The following is a 22,192-nucleotide window of genomic DNA, read 5'->3' as shown; positions in this document are numbered from 1 at the left end:
TGCTGTTTTCCAAGAGTTGCTTTAGGGGTCTCCTGCAGAAAACCACAGGGTCAGAGAGAAGTTTGCACAAACTGAGAACACAAGGATGTTGTTAACTTTCCATGCATCCTTTGCAAGGCATCTCCAAAATGACCTGGGAAGAGTATTCTCAGTCTGTGTTTCTGCACAGTGTCACTGAGCTGACTCAAAGTAAAAGACTAAATAAATGTTGGCTGTCAGGCTTCAACAAGCTTCTTCATCAGGTGCAAATGGATAGGAAAGATTTTCTTCCATTTGCACCTGATGAGGAGGCATGTTTCTCCCCCAAAAGCTGGTGTCTGCCATCCTGTGTTTCACTCCATGGATCAATTCAGCATTCTTGGGATCAATGTTCTCCACTAATGAGTTATTGCTTTTTATTTTCAAATTGCAACTTGAAATCTTGTGGCAAATATTTGTCATCTGAGGGATACCAAGTGCACGGAGTCAAACCTGTAAGCTCTTAAATGAGAATGGTTGGGTTTGTAGTTTCTAGAAAGAAATACAACACTAGAAACTTTTTTTCTGAGATTAAACAGGAGTCAGTACCACAGTGCAGAGAAAGAATTTCTATTTTTGGCTACACCCTTAAGGCAACAGTAGAAGTCTATGTCACTGCCACAGTGACAGCTAATGAGCAGATATACAATATTAATTGCAGTAAGTGTAACACACTGAGCAATCTATCAGCTTCAATTTCCCCAGCAGCTGTAGTTTAGATACTTTTGCCTAACACCTCTGTCTGACCTGGCTGCTTGGGGTTTGTTTGCCTGCATGGCAGCGCAAAGAGGGACTAAAGCAGCACGGTCCTGCTCGTGCTGCTCGAGGGGCTGACCCAGTTGCACGGGGCTGGCAGCAGCACGAGGCCGTTGTCCCGCGTCCTTCGGAAGCGCATCACCGCCCCGTGCTCCGTGATGGTGATGACGTCGGGCTCGGGCTCGCTGAAGGTCACCTCGGCGCGCTTGTGGCACTGCTGGGCACACGCACAGCGCACGGCAGCCGCCAGCGCCAGCCCCAGCGCGGCCGTGCAGAGCAGGAGGAGGCCAAGCTGGGCTGCAAGGAGTCGCCTTCCTCTGCCAGGGCCTTCCCCTATTCCAGGAACAGCAGATTCGGGAGCAGGCCTGGTCACCCATGGCAGGGTATTCCCAGCTGCCTCCTGCTCATCCTTGTCCTCCTCGGCCCTGGTGCCTGCCCCCTCTGGCTGCGGTGCCAACTCTCTTCCTGCCATTTGCCTTGAGGCCGAGGACAAATTTCCAGCAGTGCTGGCATCACCAGGCCAGGCTGTGCTTGCAGCAATGCCGCCCAGGTGCGTGCGTACGTGTGGGGCAGAGGGAGACGCTGTCACACGAAGGGAGGCTTTCAAGATGGTCCCACTCTCAGTGCTGCCCTTTGAAAGCAAAAACATGCCAAAACATGCAGCGAGGGAAAAGGGGGCTGATTAAGTTCTCACTGCCTACCTCATGGAACACTTCAACTCTGTTTCTGATGCCCTTGTGTCCCCCTGGCTTTAGATTAACTCTTCTCTGTTCCCTGTTTACTCAGTAGCTTTTAGAAAATGAAGCAGATGCAACCCTCCATACCGGAGTTACCATGGGAGGGACTAGGCACCCAAGTTGGTCCCAGGGGCAAAGGTGGAGAGGAAGGTCACTGCTTTGTCTAACTAAACGTCTGCAGTTCCTGTTGTGGTGGTGGTATTTTTCACAGGCATCATTATCACAAAAGAATATCACTTAATAAACAATTCCCACACTGAGTGGCACCAGGGTCATGCTGAAAGGGCAGGTGTGATTTTCCCAGCCAAGCTGCATGTGTAGGCTCACATGGACCCACTGGGATTCAGTATTCCCCTTCTGAGGCTATGGAGTGGATGGACATGGGAGACTTGGGATGGCCTTTGCCATCAGCAGTTCTGGGGCATGCACATACAACCTATAAATTCTCCCCAAAGCCTGTCTTGCTTTCTCAGTTTACACAGCCAGTCTGAAATCTCGTGCTCCTCTGTGTTGCTTAACCACCCATTTTAGTGGGAATGTTGGATCCTGCCTGGGCCTGGGCACTGTCTGATTCCATGCACCTTATTTTAACTGTTACAAAATGCCAGCTGCTCCACGCCAGTTCTGCAACTCAGAATTTGCTGCAGGTATCATCCAAGACTAACTGGGGAACAAGCATGCAATTTAGGAGGCCCCCAATGAATTTTTCCATTCCCACTATGCACCTGAGCCCCCATCCAAAACCTGCAAAATGTACTGGAGTTTTTAATTTGGCTCCACTGAGATTTGGATCTGGCCCTCAGTGGCTGGCACCTCTCCAGCCTGTCCAGCCCAGCAGGCTTTTTCACACATCCATTAATTACACCAGAGAAACTCTCACCCTCTACCATCATTAGTGATTTCTAAAGCTTCCTGGGAAGGCAGTGTGACAGGAGCACAAAGCTGAGGTAGGAGCCCTGGCAAGCTGTGAAGCAAAGCAGTGGAGGGTCAGAGCATCCTTTGTGGAAGGGATGGTTTCTGAAGGTGCTAGTAAAATACAGTAGGAAATAGAAGACTTCCAGTGGCTGAACTGCAAACCATAAAGTAGCAGGCTGGCAAAGTTAGGACTGCATGTGTATGGATCACTTGCCCTTAAAACACAAACGCCACACTGTAAGGATTTGCTGCCAGACTTGGACTTTGGGATAGAAAATGGAACTGCCTCTTAAGTCCTTGCCCTATCTCAACTCATTTCTCCTTTCTTTTCATACTCCTCCCTATTCTACCTAATTTCTCAGTTTTTGTTTAATTATGCTCTTCTGATCTTACCTTGTGCAATAGTTCATCCTTCCCTTTGGTTTCCATCTACTGCCAGTTCTCCACTTCTCTCCATGGCTATGCCAAGTACTCATGGTACACATCTCTCCTTTACTTGTTCTCTGTCCTCTGCTCCTTCCTAAATATTACTGGCTCACTCTGTGCTGTACATCCCCTCTCTCTTTTATTTTCTGTGAGATTATTTCTCTTTCTCCTTTAGCATTTTGGAAACCAGGTCTATTCTTTCTTCTCCTTGTATTTTTCTTCTCTCCATCACCTGTTTGCTGACTTACTCTGTTAACTCTGTGTCCTGTATCTCTAAGCACACACATTTCCAGCAGCCTGTAGTCACATCTACATAAGGGAAAGCAGTTGTTTTTAGAGTGGGTCTGTAGTCACATCTACATAAGGGAAAGCAATTGTTTTTACAGTGGGTCTCTTAAAAACCCAGCCAGCGGGCTCAAAAGGAAAAAAAAAAAAAAACAAACTAGAAAGAGACATAAACCTCAAATTCCAGTTAAGGAAAAAGATCTAAAACTTTCAACAGTCTCAGTGTAGTTTTAGGCATTTATGACACCTACATGGGCTGCTAGGGTGCCCTCTCCAGTAGAGGTGCTTACCTTCCTGTTGCCTGTACACCTCAAACACAAGTGTAGGGTAGCAGCACTGGCAATGCTTCTGAAATATGGACAGAGGAAAGGCAGGGTTAGCAAGTGACACCTGTGGCTCACACCAACAAGAAGTGCTGCTCCTTAGAGCAGTTTTGGATGCATGCAGTCAATGTGGATCATACAACCTGCATTTTGAATTATGCCTGGTCATTGATTCCTATCCCCATCATTTTCACCCACAATATGAAATGTTGCGTGAAAGCTCATGCAGCCCAAACCTTCTAAAATTTCTGAACAGACATCCTCCAGCCCAAATTTCATACTTGCTTTGTATCCTTTTTTTTTTTTTCGTTTTCTCTGCAGATGGAGAAATAGGTCTGCTAAGTTCAGTGTTTCACTGAATTATTGTCTGCACTTTCAGAAAAATGTTACAGCAGTCGATGAGTTTTATCACATCTTTCCACCTCCTGGCCAGCCCCTCACTGTGCTGAGCAACACAGTGTTGGGTTCTTAGGAGTTTGGGATTTTCTCCCTGTTACTGCCTGTCATGTGCAATATCCAAAGGATTATTTCTCAAAATCTCAGCAAACAAACACTCTCTCACCTCCCCCAGACACCTTCCTACACGCAGGCACCTTCCTACATTTCTCTTGTTCATCTGCAGGGAAGCTATTACTATTTTCCTTCTCACAAGGACTGGAGAAACAGCTTTTCCCACCACGTAGATTTACCCATTGGAGGTGCTGTAGCTGGAGGCATTGTCCTGGGAGAGGGAACCTTGCAAGGCATCCACCATTCCAACATCTTGGGTGGGAAGGGACGGCTCCAGCTCCCGGCCTCTGGACCGGATACTCCTGCTGGGCACAGCCCGCAAAGTCCGGCCCGGCTGCTTTGGCTCAGTCTCCAACCCCACACCAAAACCCGGCTCTGGTGCTGGGGTTACCACTATGGCAGTGGGGCTGGCAGGCAGCAGGGAGCCAGTGGCAGCTGCAGGAGAGATGGGACCTTGCCAAGCAGGGAGACAAAACAAAAATCAGGGAGAGAGGAGCAGAAGTCTATTGTCTTCGGTTTGTTTATTTCAAATCCCACTCAGTGCCAAGGTTTGCCAGGAAGGTTTGTAACAGTGACTCTTTTATTTTCATGTCACTTATTTTGAAGAGGGAACACACATGGAAATTAAAGCAGCAAAGCTCGCTTTCTATGTGCTGGTCAAGTAAAATAATAATTAGTGAGCCAATTTATTTTACAGTCAAGTAAAAAATAATTAAAACTCAGCCTTGGTGCCATGCCAAGAATTTACTTATACCTAAATCAGACATATTTCTCCTCCTGCTGAGAAATACGTCTGATTTAGGTATAAGTAAATTCTTGGAGCATCTTACTGACCAGAGGCTGCATAAATACAACCAAATATATACCTGGAGGGCAATAGTCACATTTAGAGACAAATATGTTCCTCTGGTGGGGCAACATTGCTAACTGGACTCCCTTCTCTTCAAGAGCTGAGATTTTAGGTAAAGTATTTTAAGATTTGCATTGAAATCATAAGATCTAGCAACCCTATTTAGCTTCCTGGTGCCCTCCTTGGAACTGGCTCCTCAAATACTGACCCACACCTTCACTTCAAGGAGCTCACCATGGCCATCACTGATCTCCTTGACAGACACAGGAGTTAAATGGGTCCCCCCAGCTTGTTTGGGCCACTTTTGTGGGACACTTGGCCAGACTAAGCTGTAAAACTACTCTGCAGGGGGTGTTGGTAAGAAAGAACAAAGTTTGCTCGCCATACCTGTGGGGTGAGGGTCAGCTGGTCCCTGCAGGGCCGTGGGGGCTACAGCCTCAGGCTTCTTGTCAGCAAGAGTCTTGTTTTGCCCTCCCTGAGCCACAACAGCAGATTCAATCTTTGCCCAGTAAACAAAGTATGACTGGACTATGGAGATGCTGTTAGAACAGAATCAGGCAAGAATTTACTGGCTCTATAGCATTAATAAAACATCTGACTGTTTTGCTAATCACAAAGACTGCTTTACTCTGAAGAGAAACAATGCAAAAGTATTTAAAGGATTAGCCTGTTGTATGTTTTCTATTACAAATAAATAGGTACCAGGAAAAAAGAAAGATCTGGGGTGAAGAATCACCACTCAATAAATAATTAAGTTCAGCCAAAAAATGTGTGGGAACCTAAAAAAATTTCAAAAGCTGTATTACATTCATCATGTTGATAGAAGTACATTTGTAAAACTGGGACTAGTCCTGCTTACAATCTTCTGTAGGCAAGGAAACAACAGTGGTATTTATTAATTAAAACAAGCCAATGTAACTTGTACAAACAGCAGAATAGGTAAGGGGTAGAAAAAGTCTCTCTTCTCAGCCCTCTGATATTTGAGCCTGCCTAATCCTCTGCTTTTTGTCAGGTGCCAAAACTGTGTTGGCCAACCTTTAACTGCACCCCAAGAGCCTTATTTAAGCTGGAGATTTTGGGAGAATTTCAGCTCAGATTGCTCAGCTGCTTCTGAGAATTATCTAAGGGGAAACCAACCTGGGTTTTTCTGTGCCAGATGACACTTAGAAAGCATTTTTAAGCCTAAAAAAGACATTTTTTCTGATGCTGTGACAGGATAAAAAGGAAGAGTCTATCACATATCAGCTCAGAGCATAAAAGGCCAGACTTGAAAGAAATATCAGAGTGGGTATCTAGGACTAGGTCTTGTTGGGATTTTTTGGAGTTTATTTGGGGTTTTTGTGAGTTTAATAGTATTTCTTTAAACTGTAATAGTATTTTCTGATATAAAGCAATGGCCAAAATTTGAAATTCCAAGCAGCAATATTTCTGTTTCAATGAATTTTTCTTGAATCACGATGAGATGCTCAAGCCACAACATTCAACAGGACACTTAGGTTTTGGGAAGCAGCCAAGGATCTGGCCAAGCAGTTTCTAAGTGACTTTGTAAAGTTGAAATATAACAATTTAATATCTTTTGAAATGAAAAGCCACTGTGCTTCCTCTAAGGCAGTCAGTTAGAAGTTGTTTAATTTCATTCCAAATCAGAACCAAGCCACTTGGACAGTTTGGGACTTTGGTGCAAAACAGAGATGTCAAGTTTTGACACAGTGCTCACTCTCTTTCTATTGTGAGTAACTCTGTTTGCATTTAACTTTTTTTTTTTAACTATGTATTTTTTCTCTTTTTTTTGATCTTTTTTGTTTTGTTTTTTTTTAAGAAGTGATATACAAGATTATCCTTTAGGCAGGGAAGTCCTATGGGCTGTATTATTTACAAAGACAGGCAACATGGTCATGGTTCTCTCTTTATGCCTTAACATTTCTGTTTCCTAAAATGCTTAAGCTGTCATTTTCCAGTGTATCTATTCTGAGAAAACAGTGACCATGTAAATAAAAGGCAGCACTATGCAGCAGATATTAATGGTGATTTATGTACCAGCTGGGACACTGTAGCAGCATTTGGTAAGTATTTAGCTATATTGGGTTCAAGATACATAAACCACTGTGCTGGACAGCCTGTAACTAAACACAAATTCTGATTAGGAACCAGGATGTCCTTACAAAAACTTGATGTCTCCAATGGGTTGGTCTGGTGCTTTCCATACGAAGGACAGGTTTCTCTTCAGTGACTTGTCCGAGTGTGTGACAGTGTCACCATCTTCAAAACAATTCAGCAGCTTGGAACCAGGAGGCAGGAAGATGAACGTGCCAGCGATTTCGTTGTTGGACACTTTGCGTGCTTGCAGCATAAAGCCCATGTAATCCCGGGTGCTTCTTACTGTCACTTTTGGAAGACAAAACACGGGACACAAAGGGATTTGTCTTGCTGTTACGTAGTGAATTGCCTGCAATGGAGTTCCCAGAAAAACTTTGGGCGGCATTGCTGAAAACATCTTACTGTCTTTGTCCTCACAGTCTGTCTTGGACATGCTAGATACAGAAGGCCTTTGGTTTTGTAATGTGTAATTGCCCACAGGATTTGCCTGAGGCTTCCCCCCTATCCCTCCCTGATGATAAACTGTTAACCCCATTGGACCAGGCAGCATGCAGCCATTTTTACAGAAGGAGGTTTGGACACTACTCTGTATGTGAGTGAAAGCTCGTGTTCTGCTCTCAAAGGGGTTTTGTTTTGCACAGGGATGAACGGGCAAGTGGCCAAGCTGGGGAATGGTGCCTCAGCTCTGTCTGCATCTGCCTGAGGAGCAGCAATGCCAGGGATGGGGAGTGCTGCCAACCATGCCCAAGAGTCAGGTGAGTCACCCAGACCCCTTTGAGTGGTGCAGAGGGGCTGGGAAGGTGACTTTACCCACATGGTCCACTGCATGTAGTGAGGTCTGTCTGGTATGGCTGAGACACAGCTGAGACAAATGAATCCCACCCAAAGCACCCGTGCTGCAAACAGAATCCCTCTGTAAATATGTCATCATGGCAAGAGAGGTGTTGTAGCTCACTCAGAGCAGTTATCCCCCTGCCCAGACCTCACAGAGATTAATTGCATCGCTTGAGATAAGTTACCATGCATTTTCCAGATGCAGGAGTGAGAAGCTGTTCCTTACCTGGCACCTTGTCTCCCGGGAAGAAGAAGGACATGTTGGTGTGGACGGTGACGTAGTTGCTGTTGGAGCTGTGCAGCTGCACCCTCAGGTGCCTGGGCATCATGTCGCTGCAGGCGGAGAGGCTGGCGCCCTGCGAGAAGGCGGCCGCGCAGGACACCAAGCACAGGCTCGTGCAGGCCCAGCCAACAATGGCACTGTGGGCTCTCCCACCACCCTCCATCCTACAGCAGAGAATAACCTGGAGTTCACTTCACAGCAGTGGCTTCCCAAATGGTGCCATTGATTTATGTGATCTCCAGAGCCACCCTCCCTGCTGGCTTTAAACAAAAGGGAATAAGTGATCTCTGTGGCACCTGGGGCCACTTTGGGAATCCACAGCATTTACATTCTGAAGTGAACTGTTCAGCCTGGGAGAGGGAAGAGCCCACCACAAGAGGATGGATTTCTTGTGAAGATGCCCATGGAGGGTGCAGTCAGAAAAGATTTGCTCTAAAAAGTCTTGTGGGTTTGAGGAGGAGAAGCAGGCTCTGTACAGCCACACTCAGCACCCTCCACCACTCCCAGCCCAAATCCCAGCCTGATCAATAGGGGAAACATCTGCCCTTTGGACCTGCAGAGCTGCTGCAGGCCCCATCACATATGGGGCTGGTGCCCAGGGCAGAGCCTGTCCCTGCCTGCCATCACAGAGCCTCATCCCTGCAGTGACAGCACAAAACATTTCCAGACTGAACGGAGTATTGTGCTATTCTGCTTTTTCAAAATGCACTTTTCAAAGTGAAGATGAAGGATAAGTGTGTGGCATTTATTGTAATGGATATCACAAAGCAGGTGCTTCTGATTTTAATGTAGCACTTTCTACCAGCTTCTTTTCAACAAGCCTGCCTTAGATGTCATTACACTTAGTCAATGAGTAAATGCAAATAAATCAGAGGCAGCAGAGGCTGAGGAGGTCTAGTTTACACCTCCCTCTCAAGCACTTCTGAAACTTGCCAGCCGACTAACAAAGCACCACTGCAAGCGGAACAATTCATGCCCAGCCTAAAGCAGCAAGCAGATGGATGCAGTTTAGCCTTCCACAGCCAAGCATCCTGGCCCTCCAACCAGCTGTGTGCCAGAAGATGCTCGTGAGAATCACAGGAGCCTTTGCTAACCCTCCCAAGCCCTGCTGGACCAGCAGCAGGATGTCTCCTCTTCACGGAGCCGGCCTCCCTTCTGGGCACCCCTAAACAGTCCTTGCTGGATAAGATTTCTCGCAGGAGCTCACGGGATTAGCCCCGAGCTCTTTCCCTGGGGTGTTGCCCCGGCTGTGCTGTTTCCCCTCCCGCCCTGCTGTGCCCATCCCCTGGGGGAGCAGCGCTGCTCCCGGGGCTGCCCGGGCTCAGGCTGCGGCTGCCGCCGGCGCTTACCTTGGGACAGACTCGCTGCCGGGCTCGCTGCCACCACTGCCCTGCCAGCCTGCCCAGGACCATCCTTTCAGGGACCTTCCTCGCCTGCTCCTCGAATGGGAAGCGCAGCAGCTGTTACTGCTAATACCCTCGGCAGCTCTCTGCCAGCGCCCAAATCCTGCTTAATCAGATCAGGGTTTCTCTTCACATCCTACCCCTTTTTCTTTTTTTCTTTTTCTTTTTTTATTTTTTTTCAAATGTCCAAGTTTCTTCAATGACAACAAAGGCAACTAGCAAGGAAGGGAGGGGGAGACCCACAGCAAATCATGGGGTTTGTGTAGGACACCCTGAAACTCCTCTGCAGAGGTGAAGGATGATGGGACTTTTTATCACCTGCTACCCTCTCCATACACACATCCCCTCTTCCATGCTGAAGCAAAGCAAAGCCACATCAGCCCCCTCCGTGTGCCCCCAATGGTGTGCCCTGTCTCTCATGCTTACATGGGATTAATTTTGGCAGTAAAAGCAGAATTTTGCTACAAAGGCTGGGAAGGTTCATCCCATGTGCCAGCCTTGCCAGAAGGAGCCATCAACACCCCACAAATCCCCCGAAACTGGCACAGGGGACCAAACAAGTGATAAGTGTGACTGTCCCCCAGCACATGAACTGTATTCATGTCCAGGCTGTCAGCCCTGCTCCTTGCCCGAGCTTTGCTGCAGCTGTGCTGGCAGTCAGTGGCAGAGCTGATCCTGTCCCTTGTCACTGCAGATGCTCTGGGGATCAGGGCTCTCTGATGACCTAGTCTCCATCACCAGGCTCACCCTGCTCCCTGCCAGTGGCTCATTCCTGCCATTTATGCCTTATCTGTGATCCTGCTTGGGAAGTGACCATTGTGTGAGGCTGTCCAGAGGGGGCATCCTGGTCACCTCTGCCTAGGCCAACCCCCAAAAACTGGGGGCAAGTTTGCAGATGCTTCACTTATTAGCACCGTTCCCACCCTGCCCTGCTCTGCAGCCTGTCTTTTGGAAGAGACACAAAATGCCAGACTGGCACTGAGGTTCTGCTGCTGACAGCCCGGCTCTCAGCAGGTAAACTGGTTGGAAAGTATGGAAACTGGCGGCACTGGGCTCTCATCAGCCTGCTCTCCTCTGCATTTGAAAGATGCCCTAAAATCACTGAATTTCAAGATATAATGTAAATCTTGTAGTTTTCTTTCCTTTACTCAGGGGAAGCAGAGTTCAGGTCAGGGGGAGGAAGGACAAGTTCGCATTCTTGATTCTGTTCCAGCTTATAATTGCCCATCCTTCATACACAAAAGAGAATACCTTTATGCTGTATTGATGACTAATCCTTTCCTGAAACCAGCTAGTCTCTTATGGTTTTCTCTTCCTAACTTATTCCTAAAATCAGTGAGGGCCATTTCTCCACTGACTCCCACCTGGAAAAGAGGGAAAAGTGGCCAAGTGCAGACCCTGAAACAGCAGTGCTTGGTGTTCCCTGGAGCACAATGCAGAGCTGTGGGGAGAAGAGGCTTAAACAGATCCAACCCATGTGTAACAGCAGAGGATGTAGGGCAGGACTGAACTGTCCATGCTCACTTCCAAGGCTGCAGCAGCCTCTGGCAGGGCAGGGCAGGGCAGGGCATGCTGCTGTTCACAGGCTCAGCAGCAGCAGTCAGATGGCACTGCCTGGACAGTGTTAATTGCTGGGCTGATCTGAAATACAGCCTTACACAGCATTTACCCTCACTGCCTGCTCTCAAACACAGGAACTCTGTGGCTTCAAAGCCACAGTCAAAGCAAATGTCACAACCATCTCCTCCTCAGAGATGGAAAAAGCCTGTCACAGTCATTACCGTGACAGGAGCACCTACCAGCAGCTTCCAACTGCTCATTCAAATGCCAAGTGACAGGCAGATGTTTCCAGGCAGAAATACAGCCCTCTCAGAGCCTTGGGTTGCATCACCCACCAGGACAGCATTGCCTCAGCCTCCTCTGGCCGGGGCTGTGACCTGCTGGAGTCACTTGAGTTCAGCCGGGCTCAGCTCTGACCATGGGGCCCAGACAGAACCCGTGGCACTGCTGGACCTGGAGAGAGGTTTGCTTCTTCTTGTCATAAACCTCTTCCTTAGCAGGAAGCTGTCAGGAGAAGGGGACATAAGACAACTTATACCCTGCCCACTGTTTTCCCAGCAGCGTTTGTGTAGTGGATTTCTAGGAGAAAAAAAACCTCACAGACCACAGCTGGGAATTTGAAATAACACTAGGACAACTGTGCGTGCTCTGTAACGGCTTGGTAATTAAGATTGAGTATAAAGCATATAACTTGAAATGTCACTAAGTGCACTGAAGGATTATAAACCTCATGACATTGCAGAAAGTCTATCTTTCTTGCAGGCTGCTTCTACATCTCCACAACACCAGGGCACAAGAGGGCCAGCAGATGTGGAGTAGCTGCAGTGGAGATCAGGATGTAACATGGGCATGGACATGAGAAACTCAGAGCTGACACTCCAGATCAAGCTGGTTGCTTCATTGACAGGTTGGGAAATACTTTGCTGCTGCAAGATAACAAGGGGTTTAACAAGTTAGAAGTTCCTCCTGGTCAGCTGGCAGCTACCTGAGTCCTATAACAAAGTTTGAGGGGGCTTAGGGAAGAGTGGGCAGGTTGATCAAGTAGAGAGCTTGAAGGTAGCAACAGCTGAGTTCAGATCACAAGAGTTCAGATCATTAAACCAGCAAAGCTGGCAGCACCACCTTATTTAAGAATATTTCAAGTCATCTTTAAAACAAAGACCAGTGTCCAGCTGAGAGATGAGTGGTTAAAAACCCATGGTAGTCCCACAGGGAGAATGGAGAACTATCTCCAAACTCAGCATCTCAGGGGCTGACCTATGCATGCCTGTGCCTCTGTGTTTGGGGAGACCAGGATGTTTTTCTGATATTTCTGATAGTTAGGCAAAACTAGGATTGGCGAAAGTACGGGTAGGTCCTTCCACTTTTATCCAGTTGACTCTTCTTGCTGTTCTTCTGTCACTTACCGAAGTGTGACAGTGACTAAAATGTTGTAGGGGATACAGTGTGGGTAAATGAAGGTGGTATAGAATGTAATCTTATCCCCTAATGAGTTGCAGCTGAACCAATCACTAAAGATCAGGAGCAGGCCTGATGGTAACAGGCCACACCTGTAGCCAATAAGAACAGTGTTATAAAAGAGTGGATTGGTGGGATCTGGAGTTAGATGGTTGCTGCAAGGACCAGGAACAGTCAGTGCTTAGAGGAGCTGCCTGTGAGACATGTTGAGAAGGTAGAAAATTCTGGCAATATGGAATCCTTGCATTATAATGATAATAGAACTCTTGATATATAATAAAATGTCACTTCTGGGAGCAAACTGACCCATGCGTGTGCATGCAACATACATTGTCAGCCTTTTTCCCTTACAAGTTCAAATCAAAATAACCCTTTATTTTATTTGGTAACTACTGCAACCTGGGTAGCTGTTCTGCTCTAGAGGAGGGGTTGAGGGGAGGGAAGGGAGAGAAAGAGAAGTAAGGCCTAGCAATGAATAGCTTAATGATTGCTTTAATAAGACTGAGTAAGATGAGGAATGCAGACAGCAGGTAAAATGCAGATGCTGGACTCCTCACATGCACACAGCATCAGTCAGAGCCCACATGGATTTCCCCACAGTGTGCTGCACAGAGCAGATGCAAACTATCCACGGAGAGCAGCTCTCCCTTTTTGTCACTTGAGCTATTTTATAATTTCCACACACAAAACCAACCCTCTGGTCTAAAGGATGATCTCCATCTCCTGTTGCTCCTCTGTTAGACAAAGCTAGGGCCAAGCAGGTGGTGTGATCATGGTATTGAGTGGGGGTGACCTGGCTGAGGGTCCCTTGTTCAGAATCAATACAGCAGCCCAGGAAATGCCCCCTCCCATCTGATTTCAGACCTTGGAGACCAGTTTGGCACAGGAATCTGAGTGTTTGAAACTGCTGACTCCAAAGCTTGCTTGCTTCCAAAACCAACACAGGGCTGGAGCCGGCCATGGCTGTGAGCTGGGATATGAAAGATCAGGCATTGCTCTGGCACCATCAGTCACACATTGCAAGGCTGTCACTTGCAAACACTTTCATGCTTTCTTGTCTCCCAGGAACAACACAGCTGTGGGGCACAGCTGGTTTTCAGAGCTGTGAAAAAGCCAAGTCATACCCAGAAGGGCTCTCAGTAGCTGTTTTGTCATCATAACATCACAAAAAAGATAGTAAGAACTGAAATGAATGATGTTGAGCATAGTTTACACTAGGAACCAGGTGGAAGCAAATTGTAAAAGTGAGTGGTCATCAAGGTATACACCTTTAAAACAAAACCTTCCTAGCATGCTCTGCTCCCTTTATATAGGGCAACTCCAGGGCACTCCAGGCTTTGATAGGGACCTGGCTTGCCTCCTTCTCCCTCTTCCAGGCTTTCTCTAGTTTCCATGAGGTATGCTGTGCTGCTGCTCCCAGCCAGGCTGTTGTTTAAGGAGATGTGGCTCAGTTTGGCTTTTCCAGTGCAAGAAACTTGTGCTGGATGTGGGTGTACAGCAAATTTATAGTTACTGCTCTTCACAGTGTCTGTGAACTGAATGTGTCACTGAGGGTGGGGGCAGTGGTTGAATGGCCATGGTTTACAGTGTGATCTCATTGCGTAAAAGTTCTGACTATCAACATGAGTGCAGCTTCAGCCTTTGAAATTCAGTAATTTTTGTTAGTTTTGGATTACTTAATTTTGGGTACATTTTTCTAAGTAGAGTAATGGACAAATGCTTGCAGGAGTTAATGTTTCATGGTCAGTTCTGATCTCAATGAGCTTGATCCCCAAGTGAAACTTTTTTATACATAGGTATTGGGGTAAGAGCATCAGGACATGGTAAGTGGTGTCACATTAAGAATTTGTAAAATAAACTGGAAGTCAGTGATTGTAGGAAGTAAATGCTTCATTTCTTTTGCTACTTTTGAAATTTAAATTTGAATTACAACAGCTGACCTTAAATGCAAATCTTCCTGTCTACCTCATATAGTAATGATGATTTCATGACCTAGAATACATTAAAAAACCCCTTGGCATGTAAACTACATAGTATTTATATTTATATAGAGTGTTTACTATGTGATTAGACCACCAGGAGTAGCAGATTACAACTGAAAAATGTTCCATAACTAGACTTGTAGAAACTGAATCACAGTCAAAAAGTTAACAATGCAAACTCTTGACATTAAATCAAAGTCTGCAAAATGTGTTGCTATACATGGGTAGGTGTGTGGAGGGGGAAAGAAAGGTGGAGAGGGAAAAAAATTAGTCCTATATTAAAACAAAAAACCAAACAACAAGAGCTAGACAGTCTCCAGGACTGAAAGCAGTTACCTGCCAGCTACATAGAGATGACAAGGCAAATGAAAAATTGCATGCCCCATTTGAAGGTACATCTTCATTTTTAAAAAAAGTCACTTACAGAAGAGCAAGTTGGTGATTTGTCTTACATCCTGGACCTTTTTCAACCCTTGTCAGAAAAATATAAATTATTGAAGCATATTGTACAGTAGCAACTCTATTTGTGTGTTCTATCATGGCTTCTGAAGTGCTAAATGTGGAAAGGTTAACTACTTATAGCAAAATAATTTAGAATTATTTCTTCATCTTGAAAACCAGTAGAATTAAAATTTGCAGTTCTCATTCTCTCCCTTTGATAACTGGAATGTGACTTTTTCCTGCTTGCATCACAGCTACTGGTACTTGGGAAGAATGGGACAATGCTATATTCACACAGTTGTCTTGTGTTAATCCATCCACAACTAAAGTATTTTTGTTCTTGGAGGCATTATAAACGGTCCCAAGAATAAAGCCAGGCTTCAGGAAGCTCCTGTAAAAAATTGGCTCAATAGCCTCACCATGAGGTACATTGCCCTAACTTATAACTTCATCATGAAGAACAAGAAAACATTCTGAGTGTGTGATGTTAAGTGCAGGAACACTCAGGTGAAGGAGTATCTGAATTTTCAGAGTTGGTTTGAGTTTCTTCTTGGCTGACTGCATGTAGAAGATACATTTATAAACTGGAATAAGTATCCATGTAAAATTGAGCTGGTTTTATTCACCATGCTTTGATTATCTGGGAGCATTGTTGCAAAATACACACAAACAAGTTCCCTCTCTGCTGTCAGCTCAGAGGCTCCCCCTCCCTAAAGCCCACCCCATACTCTAATGCACTTCTCATTCCTGGCCAGACAAAGGGAATATAGAGATGGTACCAGGTTGTGGGGGGAATGGATGGGAGAAGGAACTGGCTGGAGAGGACACATGTGGCATGTTTATAAAAGCTTTCAGATTCCCAGTGTATTTTCAGGAGTAGATTTAGGTATTGGTTAAAATTGCTTTTTACTGAAGAAGTCCATTGTGTTTGGCAGAGGAGCACAAGAAAAAGGTCACCCCAAGCAGAGAAAGGGTGGGGGGTCCCCAGGCAGGAGGTGAAGTAGCTACTGGGCTGCACTGACATAACAACTGAGAGCTCTTCACCTCTGACTGACTTCCTCAGCTGGCACAGAGCTTCCTTTTCACCCTTAAGGCTTTCTTCCATTTGATTCTATTCTTTCCCCACCCCTAACTGTGGAAGTGTCACTGTTACATCCCTTGATTCAATCCACAATTCAAGATTTTTTGGACAGCTGAACTTTTTAGCTGATGACTCTTACTAGCCTGGCATTTAAAGCTGACCCTGTGTTTTCCAAAAGGGACAGGTCATTGTCACCAAACCATCAGCATTTCCCTTCCCACCATCAGTTAAACTATTGTTCTGCCATTAATACAGAGCTCTGATTTGTAATTAATCCATGCCTGCTTACCTTTCAATCAGTACCTTTGTAACTGTTAGCATAATTAAATGAGCTGTTGCTTCAAATTAGTCTTACAGCACTATTACAAGCTTCCTTTTTATTTTTCTTTTGTACAATGGAACAAAGCAACACTTTGAAACAAAACCATTCTGGCAGTTTACACTCACATTTACATTTATTTAAAAAAATACTTAAACACTTGTGTATTTCACCTGTGGATTTTGAACTACAAATCAAATAGGGCTCATCACTTCAAAGAGGCTCACAAGTACAAAAAACCAGCCTCCTTCTGCCATCTTCACATCCTCCTCTTCTGGGTGCTTATGTACAACACTGAAAAAGAGAAAGTGGCACACAGAAGAGGGCCCTGGTAAATGACATGCAGAAGCCTTTTTATTTAAAACATCTGATTTCCATGGCATATAAATTGACACTATAAGAGATCCCATTCAGCATGAACAAAGCCAGGCAACCTTTAAGTCCAAGTTTCAAAAAATGCCATTAGCTCTAAACATTATGTATTACTTTGGTTCAGTATTTATTTTATTCATAGCCCAACTATGCTCCAGCAGCTGTAGCTGAACAGAGCAGGAACAAAGGCAGTGCCCTGCAGTATTGCTGAGGGGAGCATGAGAGCTCCTCAGCAGCAGAATTACAGGTGTCAGACACTAATGCTGTGATCTTTCAATAAGAGCTGGAAATCCCAAGCACTTAAGGCAAAGCTAATAATTAGTTATGAAGGAAGAGACATCTTCCTCCTGCTTGGCTGATATGCCCAGAACAGATCCAGTCACAGCATAAAATGATACTGTGCTCCTAAAGCTGCCACATGTCTTTAGTTCTCTGTTCAGCCTGTTCTTGAGCCTTGTGCCTCTCATCCCCCTTTTTAACTTTCCCAACAGAATATTTCCTTAATTGATTCTCCAGCTGAAATGTCACTCCAGGCCTTAGCATAATAGTCCAAATGCCTTGCAAAAAGCAAGGGTTGGCCTTGTTTCAAGGATTATTTCTCTACCCAAATGCTCTTTTACACTGCTGCCACATTCTCTTTGACTCTTTTTCTAACATGGGGTTTGGTCCTTGTGTCTTTTCATTCCATCCCTCCTTGCTGATCTCCATTTTCTTCACAAGCAACTTGGTCAAACTCTGCTTCATTCACCTCCAGCTTGTGAACCTTTTCTATTTTTAGATACTCTTCTCCCTGGCATGTCCTGCTATTACAGCCTGATACCAGAGAGTCATTTCAGGAGCCTGGGATTGTCCTTGAAGTGCACTAAAATCCACCTACTGCACTTGGATATTCAAAGGCTCAATATTAAAGCATGAGTAATTTTTTTGGCTGGTGGTAAAATCTTTACTCAAAAGATGAAAATAGCTTCCAGGACTAAGGATAAGCATTCATTCAGTCCTGGAAAACTACTTCACCGGAAAATATTTGAGTCACTGTAATATCTGCACTGTAGCATAAATTTATGCAGTAGCTTGCCTAAAAACACAAACTCTTATGGTGCAGAGGCCATCTAAGCAAACAGTAAGTGCAAAAGAGTAAGCCTGTCAAACAGGAGAAAATAAGCTCCAATAAGGCTAGAAAAGAGCATGCTTCTCTAAATGAACTTCAAGTCCAGAGGAAAAAAGGACCACAGGAATGCAGAAAAGCACAGACCCTAGAAAGTGAAACTGTAAAAAGCAAATATTGTAAAGATTTCCAAAAAGGAATATTAGTTTTAGGCTTACAGGCAGCTTACTGACACCTCAGCCACCCCTCAAATTCAGAATATCAAAACACAGTTTTCTAATGTGCAGTAAGAGAAGGAGCAGGAATTACCATTATTTCCTCGGATAAATGCATCTCCATATTTGTTCTTTAACTGTCCATTTACATATTCCTCAGTCTGCTCCAGAGCTATGTTCATATATCCATCCAGGCAAGCCAGCACACCTGAAAACAGTGGCAGTTTAAAAGAGAATCAGCTTGAACTTATTTTAAAATAACAAAAATGCACTGTGCTTGAATAGTACAGGAAAAAAGCCCACCCTGTATCCTTATAACAAACTAAAAACCCAAGTGTGGACAGATGTCTTCAAAGAATTCAGCTGGAGAAAGGAATCCCAACCACTCTGGTAGCAATGGTATCAGTTGGTGTAAGAGTTGTGGGAGTAAAAACAAGAAGTTATTAAGGCATTTTTTCAAAAGATGGACAATTTCCATATTGGAAGTTTAAGCTGTCCCTTCTCATTTGTGTTTTAAGCACACACCAAAAAACATGTGGGGCATTAAGTGCAACTGGATAACCTAAGGACAATGCTATGTAAACTGAGTTGTCACAAAACTTGTGAAGGATACAGCTGAAAAACAACCCTTTTAATACAGGACAGCCTACACATATTTGCCTTCATGCTTACAGAGCTAGGAGAACACTGCCTGCAAGTCTCTGTTTTGATATCAACAAAGCTCTACACATTTTTCAACAAAGGCCACTGAAATCTTCCCACAAAAATAAAAATACACTGTTTTGATAATGCAATTGAAGAAAAAAAATGTCATTTGCAATATTAGATGTTTTTTTTGGATCAGGAATATACACATATTAGTGTAATACAGCACAGAGGTAATGCAGCTTTTTACAAGTTGTTTTATCTTCCTCTTGCATGTGGGTTTTCCTGACTTTATCCTTGCACAGAAAATACTACTTAAATAACTTTTCCTCTGTTTGAAAAACACCTAGCTATTTACCTAGCAGTAAGACATGAAATATAATATATTAGCTGTAATTAGGAAGAGGGAGAAAACTCAGGACACATTCTCATTTTTCAGAAATGTCACTGCAGGATCTTCTAGTTAATAATCAGGAATTCAACTTCTTCTGCAACTTGTCATGGCTTAAAGGTTATTATTTTCCTTCCTGTTTTTCTCTCCTCTGTTTCCACAGACATGAGAAAAACTGCTCACAAAGTGCCACTAAATGCCCCAAAAAGACCCAAACTAAAGTCAGGATTCTTTTCCACTCTAGTAATCCTGAGGTATCCACACAGGAACAGAAAACAAAAATGTTTGTACAAAATTAAAACTGGACCATGTGGATTTACCTGAGCTACATACAACTCAGTAGGCCATAAATGCAGTATTTTCAAACTCTTTTGCTCCTAGAGTGCATTCAAGGAGTGCAGTTGTTTCATTCTCTTCCTACTTTTCTTTGTGCTTACTCTTACACCACCAATGCCATCAAATATTATCATTGCTCATCCTGGCTAGCAATTCTCTGTTTTATCTGTATGTAGAGATGCTTTAATGTATATATCCATATTTACACACAGAAACCATACATTAATGTCCCCCTGATCATTTCCCAGGGCTTCCTGACTTGGACACCTGCAGCACTTGGCAAGGGTTGAAGACAGCTCAGTCACACATCAGCACCTGCATGAGGCCACGTTGGAGGCAACAAAAACATCAGCAGCACAGCCTGGGGGAGAATCTGGGCAGATCTGCAACAACAGCCTGAGATGCTGTTTTGGAAATATTTGGCTTTTACAAATGTTGGTCACGTTTCTGCAGAAAACAAACTAAGTGCATATTTTTCAAACAAAAACACTACAAGGATTTTTCTGTCACAAGAGTGCAGGGAAATAAGGAAGGGAAGGGGGGAAAATCCAGTGACAAATAAGGGTGTTCAGGGAACTCTTGTTCAATTAATGTGGTGTCAGACTGCAGGCAAGTTACACTAGCTCTGCTGAGGGGTAAGCTGAGCGGTTCATCTACAGCATTTACAAATGGATCTTACCAAGGGAGAGGTAGCAATGGTCTCAGTGAGAACAGGAACCTAAATCTGGTTTGGCCCTGCCTTGTGTGTACCCTCAGATAAATGAGGACTTGCTTTAATTGACCTTAATAAGTTCTCTCTACATTCTCCTGCACTGAAGAATTTACAGAGAGGCAGCAAACCTCTTAAGCCCCCAACCCCTCCTGAGTGCTCAGATAATGTGGTTCAAACCACTTGAAGTAAACCTCTCTAAAGAAGGGGTCTGTTGCAGAACCATAATGTTTAAGCCATTACAGAATAAAATTTCTTAACTGAGCACAGCAGAGATTAGTTTTGACTGAATTTGGATACTGCTACAAAAACTGGTCAGGTTGATACTGTTACCTTAATTGGAGCAGGACCAAGACATTTCACTGCACAGAGTTGTTTAATTTACTGGTTTAAAAAAATCTATAATCCTATATACATGAAGGTATGCTGACAGACTTGGCAAAAGCTACACTAAACTTTTTCCTGTATCTCTGTGAGCCTTGACCCAACACAGATCTAGGCAGTTGTTTAACTAAGAATGTAAAGAATGCTTTTCATCATGTAAGAATTCTGTTATGAATGACAGCAGAGTTTAGTCTGAAGCTTTCCTGGATCAAGATCTGTATTACCTAAATAGAGAACAAAAAGCTGAAGAAAAATCTAGTTCCAACAAGGGGTGTTTCTGGCCATTTCAGGAGTTGTAATTCCAGACAATCTTTCCAAGCATCAGTTTAGAAACTCAGAATCATCCAGTTTAATCACCTGTGACCAAGGACACTAATGATTTAGATGAGTAATTTTAATTTCTAAATCCCCTGCTGTTACCCCTCCTTCTTTATCACTTTCTCCAGAGTTGATTTTCTATTTTTACTGTCTCTGTTCTCACACTCCATTATTCTGGATCACACTGTTTTTCTTTTCTATTCCATGCATCTATTCCAGCCTCCTCAATGAATTACTTTACTCACTGTGAGAGACAGATGGAGAACTTACCTCGATAATCAACTCCAGAATTTAATTTTACAACAACTGGCCTTCCAATGATTTGTTTTAGGAAGTCACTGGGGGTTTGCTTCCGTAGACTCATCTTGATCGTCCCTAGTAAGCTGAGAAGTGAAAACATTAGGATGAGAGACGTGCTTCCACATTGTTTTCAATACTCTGTACACACAGGCAGGCGCTGATTTGTAATACTTTCATTAGGAGAAAATACTGAAGATGAAAAATACTGAGATGAAAGAAAAACTTTAAGGGCTGAGGTGGGGAGACAGAGCTCCTAAAGCCATTGCATTCAACTTTCCCTTTGGCATTTTTATTACTTCTGAAAGCATCATTAAGAATCCTTGTTTGCCACACTGTGCATCTCTTAAATTTCAAACAGTGCCAAAGGCCTCATCATCCCTAAAACCTTTTGCTAAAATTCTTTTAGAGGGCTAAGCCTAAATAGGTGTTTCGTGTCTCTAGGGGTGGAGGGAGCAGCCCATCCATGCTCTATACACGGAAGTCTGTGCGAGAACAGACACAAACAGAAGAAAAGCATAATTGTAAAAGCATGCCTTCAGATTATAAAACAGACTAAGTTAAGGCTTGTGATTAAATGACAGAGGAAAGATGCTGTGATTAAAAAGGCAGCAGGCGCACCCAGTTTGGAGCAAGACCCCTCTCAGTTCTCGCTTCACCTCTGCTCCAACATCGCTTTCTTCGGCGTTGTGAGCAAAGGCAGAAAACCCCCGCACGCTGCCGACTGCGTTCGGCTGCTTCCCGGGGCAAATCGCAAGGGGCGATTCCAGCCGTGAATCCAGGGACCCTCACTGTTTGCCCATCAACACCCGCCGCCGCCAGCGATGCTCGGGCCCCGGGGCTGCGTCCCCTTCCCGGAGCACACACGGGAAGCCATGAAACACCCGCGCAGCTCCGTGACAGAGCAGCCCGGGGAGCCCCGCACTCACCGCCCGCCGCTTCTCCCGCTGCTTCCCGGGCCGGCCCCGCACTCACCGCCCGCCGCCGCTCCCGGCGCTTCCCGCGCCCTGCCCGCCGCACCCCGCCCGCAGCTGCCCCGCCCCGCTACGGCGGCCGGGCGGGTCAGCCCGCGCAGCGCCCGAACGCCAGGCAGGCCCGCGGCTGAGGGCGCGCCCCCTGCTGCCCGGGACCTCGCTGGGGTT

The 22,192-nt window shown here is 45.0% G+C and overlaps 2 protein-coding genes across 3 annotated transcripts; both read right to left on the bottom strand.

Moving 5' to 3' along the window:
* Nucleotides 1-753: 753 nt before the first annotated feature.
* On the bottom strand, nt 754-9,405 carry REELD1 (reeler domain containing 1). Its single transcript, XM_064712308.1, has 7 exons — nt 9,384-9,405; nt 7,978-8,198; nt 6,983-7,205; nt 5,208-5,359; nt 4,150-4,423; nt 3,428-3,485; nt 754-1,405 (listed from the first exon to the last, which is right to left on the bottom strand). The coding sequence occupies exons 2-7, from the start codon at nt 8,195-8,197 to the stop codon at nt 812-814; spliced, it is 1,521 nt and encodes a 506-aa protein (XP_064568378.1). The 5' UTR covers nt 8,198; nt 9,384-9,405; the 3' UTR covers nt 754-811.
* Nucleotides 9,406-16,304: 6,899 nt separating this feature from the next.
* Nucleotides 16,305-22,085, bottom strand: LSM6 (LSM6 homolog, U6 small nuclear RNA and mRNA degradation associated). 2 transcript variants are annotated; one of them, XM_064712330.1, is made up of 4 exons: nt 22,026-22,085; nt 21,024-21,136; nt 18,065-18,178; nt 16,305-16,572 (listed from the first exon to the last, which is right to left on the bottom strand). In XM_064712330.1, the coding sequence occupies exons 2-4, from the start codon at nt 21,115-21,117 to the stop codon at nt 16,538-16,540; spliced, it is 243 nt and encodes an 80-aa protein (XP_064568400.1). In that variant the 5' UTR covers nt 21,118-21,136; nt 22,026-22,085; the 3' UTR covers nt 16,305-16,537. The 2 variants fall into 2 exon arrangements, with proteins under 2 accessions (XP_064568400.1, XP_064568399.1); XM_064712329.1 differs by having other exon boundaries at nt 21,980-22,080.
* Between the last annotated feature and the right edge of the window lie 107 nt (nt 22,086-22,192).

Source organism: Zonotrichia leucophrys, chromosome 4 (assembly GCF_028769735.1).
Source record: "Zonotrichia leucophrys gambelii isolate GWCS_2022_RI chromosome 4, RI_Zleu_2.0, whole genome shotgun sequence".
NCBI classification, from domain to species: Eukaryota; Metazoa; Chordata; class Aves; order Passeriformes; family Passerellidae; genus Zonotrichia; species Zonotrichia leucophrys.
Note: the sequence above shows the minus strand (reverse complement) of the source record. Positions and strands in the feature narration are given on the sequence as shown.

Excerpts from the sequence above, each read along its gene's own strand:
- REELD1 (XM_064712308.1), bottom strand. The coding sequence starts at position 8,197 with ATGGAGGGTGGTGGGAGAGCCCACAGTGCCATTGTTGGCTGGGCCTGC. Across the intron at positions 5,360-6,982 it reads ATTGGAGACATCAAGTTTTT|CATCTCCATAGTCCAGTCAT; the intron begins GTAAGGACATCC and ends CTGTTCTAACAG. Across the intron at positions 3,486-4,149 it reads AGCTACAGCACCTCCAATGG|AAGCATTGCCAGTGCTGCTA; the intron begins GTAAATCTACGT and ends TCCATATTTCAG.
- LSM6 (XM_064712330.1), bottom strand. The coding sequence starts at position 21,117 with ATGAGTCTACGGAAGCAAACCCCCAGTGACTTCCTAAAACAAATCATT. Across the intron at positions 18,179-21,023 it reads TTCTGGAGTTGATTATCGAG|GTGTGCTGGCTTGCCTGGAT; the intron begins GTAAGTTCTCCA and ends CACTGTTTTCAG. Across the intron at positions 16,573-18,064 it reads ATTTATCCGAGGAAATAATG|TGTTGTACATAAGCACCCAG; the intron begins GTAATTCCTGCT and ends TCTCTTTTTCAG.